The 7,719-nt window shown below is 35.0% G+C and overlaps 1 protein-coding gene across 1 annotated transcript in view; it reads right to left on the minus strand.

The window, feature by feature from the left end:
- The window catches only part of LOC117111054 (high-affinity choline transporter 1-like), a 16,162-nt gene extending 11,716 nt beyond the window's left edge, over positions 1 to 4,446 (minus strand). Inside the window, exons 1-2 of the mRNA XM_033253937.1 lie at positions 4,210 to 4,446; positions 3,391 to 3,498 (exon numbers count right to left, since the gene is read on the minus strand). Coding sequence (XP_033109828.1) covers positions 3,391 to 3,498; positions 4,210 to 4,375 — 274 coding nt within the window. The 5' untranslated portion in view covers positions 4,376 to 4,446. The remainder of the gene's footprint in view (positions 1 to 3,390; positions 3,499 to 4,209) is intronic.
- Positions 4,447 to 7,719: the final 3,273 nt, after the last annotated feature.

The raw sequence follows: 7,719 nt of genomic DNA on the forward strand, positions 1-7,719 counted from the left end.
GGGGGAGGAGGGGGGGGGGTGAGAGAGAGACCTTTAAAGATAGAAAACCTCAGCCCCACCATGGTTGGGGCTGAGGTAGGAACAATTATGTGTTTTCTAGATGCCCGGAAATGGCACTCTAAGATTTTCTTCATTTTTAAAAGATAATTTTGAAATATTTACGGGTGCCCGGGCTGCCTGGGTTCCATTTGAGAACGCCACTTTGCATGGGGATCCTCTAACGTCAGGTGACCTAGGGTTTTAAAACAAATATTGCTAATTAGAGCATTTTTAAACGAACAGATTCTTGAAACTACAAGGAAGATATTTCAGAAAACTGTGTTGGATCAAGAAATTAGAAATAGAGGAGGGGTGGGGGTAGAGAGGAACATTCACAGATAGACACCAGGCTTTAGCCTGACCATGGTTAGGGGCTGAAGTAAGAAAAATTAAGATTATGTCACCTCTAGATGGCCGGAAATGGCCCTCTCAGAATTTGAATATGATTTTCTTTTTTTTTTCTCTATTCTTTATAAATAATTTTGAAATATTTACCAAAGCAAGCGGCCGGGCAGTCTGGGTTCCCGTTGAATCCGCCACGGTACTGGCGAATCCCCTAAAGTTCCTAGGGTATTAAAACAAACATTGCTAATTACGGCATTTCTGTAAAAAGATAAACTAAGAGATGCTTGAAACTACAAGGAAGATATTGATGAAAACAATAATTAAGCCAAATATATTTTCAATCGTTTTGTTGTTCATGTGAATCTCTGATTGATTATTACATATATAACAATACTAAAAACACAGTGTCATTTTAGTGTTGGGCTAGTTTCACACTAATTACATTTACTTTGTTGGCAAAAAAGGTATAAGGCACTGCTGCGGAAATCAAACCATACCAAATTGGTTAATTCGTATAATTCACTAAGTTCAAAATTTAAGTATGATTTGTTAGAAAAGTGGTCAACATTTTATTTTCATTACTCACCCTGACCTTCGCCACGGACAAACGATGAGAAGGTCTGAATTCCGCGCCTGGTTGACTACCATGTCAAAAAAAGAGGCTTATGGATGTTATTGGCGATAAAACCCAACAGACGATTGCAAAATAACATAAATGTAGCTGTGTTTACCTCTTTGATTTAACATTCTTCTACCCATGGACGCAGATCATGGGGGACACGTCCCTTCTAACATATTTTAAGTGGGGTTGGTCCCTTCACTTTTCAACCACAATGTATTTTCATAAGTAAAGCAGATGCCTGAGAATTGTGGAGATGAACGGAAGAGCGATGTATAGCCAGAGTACATTACCGGGACATCTTATCTTATTAGCTAGCAAGATACCGGTATCGCTGCCTACAAAGATCAGCTAGATCTCTATAGTTGGCATCGCTGATAAAAGATCATGGTGATGTGATGAGGAATTATTTTACTAATATAAGTGTCATTTCCGGCATTCTAGAGGTACTATTTCCTCGAAATTTTCGCACATCGGCCCCAGTCATGGTGGGCTGAGATGGGTGTGAACTCACTGCCTTGGTATAGTAAAGTAAATACATTAAACACAATATTTTTAAGTTTTATACATCACACATACTATTTTGATTTCTGATTGCTGGAAATCAATGAAAAAATATGAGAAATTTTTTGGCGCTTCGTTTTGACTATAAAGGTGATGTGAGGATGATGAATTTTACTCTATAAGAATGGCATTTCCGGAATTCTAGAGGTACTATTTCCTAAAATTTTCGCACCTTATTCCTAACCATGGTGGGGCTGAAGTGGGTGTGGACTCACAAAATGTCACTCCACTTTTCAAAATAGATATGCGCCATTGGTTTTATAGTTCTGTTTACATGGTCAAGATCTGAGTAGGGTAACCCCTTTGTCATAATGCACTTTGGCTTGTTTGAAGCACGCAGTAAAGATTGAAACCACGGAAAGTAACAGTGATCGATTTTTGGCGCTAACTAGGTCTTTTCTATTTATGGCCTATATCGTCTTGCTCATTTTTGTTTTACTTTATTGAAAATATATTTATTGAACTTATATTATGTTTTAAATATTTTCTTTGTCATTAGTTTGTTTTTCCTCACTGACCAAAGCAAATTGTTTCACGGGCCAAATTTGGTCCGCGGACCGTTTATTAGGAACCAGGGTCCAACACCTTTCAGACTTACGGAAGTACTCATCAAGTTTACTGGAGTTTCTTAGTGCCCTTTCATACACTTTCCCAATTAAATATGATTTCGGTATCAAAAAATGAATTATATCATCCCATTTAACATTCTGATAGGACCTTTATTCAAACATACTAGAAACAATGTACGCTGCTCTCCTGTTTAAATAATAATGTTTGTTCTGATACATTTCCTCATACTGTCATGATAATCAGACAATGGCAGGATTAATCTTAAATAACGTGTTTTTAAGAGTGCTTTTCCCTAAAATCGTAATTTTATATCCAACACTTCTGCAAACATTTGTACAAGTTTTTTTTTAAACTTAAGGTTTCGTCGATTATATAACCAAGCTACCTTATATTATTACAAACTTGTTTGTTTTGTGTTTTAATACAATGTTCAGTGTTGTGTTTGTAGTTCTAGATCATGACGTATTCGTTTCCGTAATGTTGCAAAATCTCCCATAATATCATTAAAAAAAAACCAAAAAAAAAACAGGAACTTATCATCCACATCTTGAGCCGTTTATTAATAACCTTGCAAATATGTTACAGTGGAATGAAACGCTAAATGATCAACGTTGACTAAGTCATGATGGATAAGAAAAGTACCGGTAACTGATTGTTCATGAACCTTTCACTATAGTTAATAGTGTAGTTTTATATAGCGCACATATCCATCTAATGTAAGATGCTCAGGGCGCTTGATATGTGGACTAGGAACTCGATCAATGACTTTCTTCGCCCCTAAAGTCCCTTTGTGCCTGTGCTACCCGGTAACCCGGTATCAGCAACTCTCGTCGTCCACTACAGGGGCTGTCTGTTCCAGTACACCGGGGAATCTCCTACTCGTCTCGAAGGATGTACTGGGTTCTTTATAGTGCACACGAGCCTTTGCTCTTATACTCTTCACTATTTTCTTTCTAGAATCGGTGTTGTCCGTGAAATCTTCAAATCAATTTGCATAGTCCAAAGGTGATCAAAACAACTCCAAAATGGACAAATAACACCTTTCTAAATCTAATGAGTTATAGGGTGCTTTTAATAAGGGCCCATTTGTAAGACATCATGTAGCCAAAAATCAGTGTCGCCTGAACTGTTTTTTTTTTCTTCCTTTCTATTTTTCTTCACCTGATGACAGGTAAGAAGGGTATAATACTACTGGCACCACATGTAAGCTTCCTACTGATAGAACAAAATATAAGAAAGACCAGTCAACATACCTATAATAAGGCTACACGAGTACCCCCAAGGAGCTTGCGCCCACAATAGCCCCGAATCATACACCGACTGAGCAGTACCATTGATAAATCCACCGCCGACCCAAGTAGCTGAGGACATAGAGGCATTGATTTGAAATATAATTTTCATAAAATTGTTATTAGTATTAATAATAAAAATCATTGTTATTTTTTAAATATTAATTAATAATAATGATAATGATAACATCAATAACAATAGCAAATAACAATAAAAGTAATAATATAATAATAACAATGATAATATTAATAATTGAAGAAGCCCTTTATAAAATTCCATTAACAATAGATACAAATCAATGCAAAATAAATGAGAATATTTTAAAAAAGCCAATAGTTAAAATCATTAAAACTGCTGTTACTACTACTACTACTACTACTACTACTACCACCACCACCACCACCACCACCTCCACCACCAAGGACTTATAACTATTAAGTCTACTACACTGATAACGATGATGATAATAATTTTATTTTATTCATCTATAGCAAACACAATATGTAAAATAGCAATAAAATTAAAATAATAAAGATGAAATGCACCCTCAAGAAACCTCATAGGACTTATAATAGGACCACAAAAATAGGCTAGTTACTTGTTAACAACATTGACTGAAATAATATAATACATAAATAATGTACAATAAATGCTCAAATAAGCGCAGCGGCGCTTATAGAATTTTTTGGAGGCTGTAGTGCGGCACTTGTTCGAGAACGGGGCTTATTTAAAAAAATTTGCGTGACGCTTTCCATGCCCGATATTGATAAGGTGACCCTCACCTGTCATGGTAAAAACACCGACAAAGAGTCCAATACTTCTTCCTGCAAGCATCACGTCATCCATAGAAGTACTGCCTTTAGTTTTCTTTGAGGCGTACAATCCAATTCCCAGAATGATTAAATAGAAGACAATAACGCCAATAAGGCCTCCCCAGTTCACCGCCATTTTCAGTTACTTGATCGCAAACCGTTCGCACAAAAGTTGAAACATCGAATGGAGAAAAGAGTCATTATCGAGGTCCCAGATTGTGTATATTTGACAAGGTGATGTTTGGCTTAGACTGAGTAAACATGGCCTAGTAATTCTCTCATACTGCACCTCCTTCTTGCGTGATAAACACGGTATTCTATTCAACTATAATCCAACAAAGCCATGCTATAATAAATGAATGTCAAAGCCAAACATCAGGCCAAATATTGTGTGCTTTAGATTAGATAAAAACAAACTTATTGTTCAATAATTAAACAACATGGACATTTGTATTAAGGTATATGCAAACGCGTCCACCAACACTTAAACCCTTCATTGGATATCTAGGCAACGAATTTTCCTTTATAGATTCATATTTTAACGTAAAGTCTTCCAATTATAATAAATTGTTAAACTCGTTCCTCAATATCAATCATTTCGTCCTGAGAAAAAAAAATGTCGTCCCAATATCTATCATTCCCTCCATTTAATAAATAAATGAACTCTCACTTTGTTAACCGAAATTCAACTACATACACAATATTGTTTAAAAGCATATTTTATAACTTTAAATATAAACAGCGTCGTTGATCATTGTGGAAATAGCCGCATTATAGGTCGGCATATTTCATTGTATTATTATTATTATCATTATCATTATTATCATTATTATTATAAGCATTTTAATTATTAGCATTATTATTAGCATTTGTATTAGTAGCATTATTATTATTAATAATATTATCAATACTAGCATTATTATTATTATTAGTCATTATTATAATCAATATTAGTATTATTAATTATATTAGCATTATTATTAGTGTGTGTGTGTGTGTATGTGTGTGTGTGTGGGTGTGGTGTGTGTGTGTGTATTAATTTGGCGTCGACATCCTGAAACATTTGTCAAGCAATGGACCGACAATAGCTGATGATATGATGATGAAGCCTTGAGTCTAGGTGACAAGTAATGTACCATATGGGATTACAACCGAGACAAAGTGTGGCCCAGCCGCAGGAAAAATCTTAGATGACCCACCCTTTGATAATTCCATATTCGGTTGGATCATTTTATTATTTTAACATCAATTTTATTTTAAAAATAATCTTTAGTTCATATACAGTATTACGCATATTGCAGTAAAAAAATAGGCCTATCCTAATAATAAATAAGCATAGGGCTATCAAAAAAACAAATTATACCATACCTCTAATAATGTAAACTCTACAATATTTATTGATCTATAGGAAAATACAGTTACAGATTTATTTATTGAAATAGCTAACTTAAATACGATAACAAAACTTACACAGTAGAGGATAAATTTGGAAGTAGCTGTATCCACAAATTGAATAAGCTACAAAAGTTGCGGCGTTTTTTTTAAAGAAAATATTTCTTGTTATTTATTTATATCTGCTCTTGTCTACCATTGAGCCCTCTGCTGGTAATACTGTAGAAAATAATACAGTGCTCAAATATATAGGAACATGACGTTGTAAACCGTGTCAAACTTAGTTCATCAACAAAAGTTCCATATCAGAGTCTGGCGGGAATAAAACCTGCAATCTCTCGCTATCTCGGTGAGCGTCATACTGTTTAGACCATAGAGCCCGTACGATATCATTACGGATCTAAGACCACTAGTGTCTCTCTCTCTCTCTCTCTCTCTCTCTATCTCTCTCTCTCGCTCGCGCTGTCCCTCTCCCTCTCTCTCCCTCTCTCTCTCCCTTTCTCTCTCTCTCTCTCCCTTCATAAAAACTAATTCCTCCATGCTTCTTACAACTTGAGGGCTCACACATAATAGCGATTTTATTATCTATTTGATTTATTTGTGAACGGTAATCGAAAGGTCTTCTGCATACGTTTTTTTTCCTCAAATATTTATTAGGCCTATTTTAAATTAACACCAGTAGAGTTGTATCTCCATGCCAAAGCTACTTCCATTATTATATACGTGTTTACATGTATAGCGCCGCATAAACTCATTATTGTCAGATAAAAATTGGACTTAAATGTCTATTATGAAACCAACGTGTTCGCTCGCTTACTAGTATGTTAAACATTGCGATAAAGTTTTCATAAATGGAACACAAAAATAAAAAAAAAACTAAAAGAAGATGGCCTAATTACAGACGGATAAACACCCCTTTTTATTAAATAGAAATCCAACAAATTTTATCTGTACCTTATGCGCGGTAGGTGTGGTGTAATACTGTACAATACTTTTACTGGTCGTGCCTACCGACCGATCTAGGAAAAGTTTTTTTTTCTTTTCTTTTTTTTTTAATCTCTAATGAAACAACCCCCTGGATACATGACAAGTCTTCAAATCCCCATGGAGAGCAAGGCCGCACATTAACTTGACGGATCTTCCAGTGTAGTAGTGTTTGGTCAGGTGGAATTTATGCACTCTAACCAACAAACAAATGAAAGACAAAATAACTACACAAAAAAATATAATTGCACAAAAAACACAGGCATAGCTGAAGTTGGATTATGGGCAAAAAGACGATATTTTTGCGAGTTTTAGCAAAAGAAAATCAACTTATTTTTTTACAAGGCCTTATATAGTGAGTCAAACCATGGAGGTATTATTGAGAAGGAGATCACTCGGCAACAGATCCCTTTGACGCGACAAACCCATGTGTTCCCCGCTTTTGGAGGCTGAGGCTATCGGCACTGCCGCAGTGCGAAAAAAAGCTGCTGTTTTCTATCGGCACTGCCGCAGTGCCAAAAAAGCTGCTGTTTTCTATCGGCACTGCCGCAGTGCCAAAAAAGCTGCTGTTTTCTATCGGCACTGCCACAGTGCGAAAAAAGCTGTTATTTTCTATCGGCATTATTGCCGCATTGCGAAAAAAGCTCCGATTTTCTATCGGCACTGCCGCAGTGCCAAAACACTGCAGTTTTCTATCGGCACTGCCACTCGAAAAGCTGCTGTTTAATTATCAAATGGATGTTTTTATCTATAGACTATGGTATCAATAATTGGTTAGGTCTAGCCTAGCCTATAATATTGTTAACATTATATTATATATGTTTTACAATTGAATTATAATTTTTCTAATTATTAAATATATACATAGCCTATATCTAGGCCCATACATAAAACAAAAAATAAAACAACAAAAATTTAAAATAAATTAGTAGTAGTAGGCCCCCTAGTAGTAGTAATAATATTAATAATAATAATAATAATAATAATAATAATAATAATAATAATAATAATAATAATAATAATAATAATAATATAATAATAACAGTGCTCGAAATGAATAAAAATTGTTTAATTAATGAGATGAATCAGCATATATTAAATCAA

Source organism: Anneissia japonica, unplaced genomic scaffold (genome assembly GCF_011630105.1).
Source record: "Anneissia japonica isolate Jap-2015-1 unplaced genomic scaffold, ASM1163010v1 scaffold573_len2283161_cov171, whole genome shotgun sequence".
Lineage (NCBI taxonomy): Eukaryota > Metazoa > Echinodermata > Crinoidea > Comatulida > Comatulidae > Anneissia > Anneissia japonica.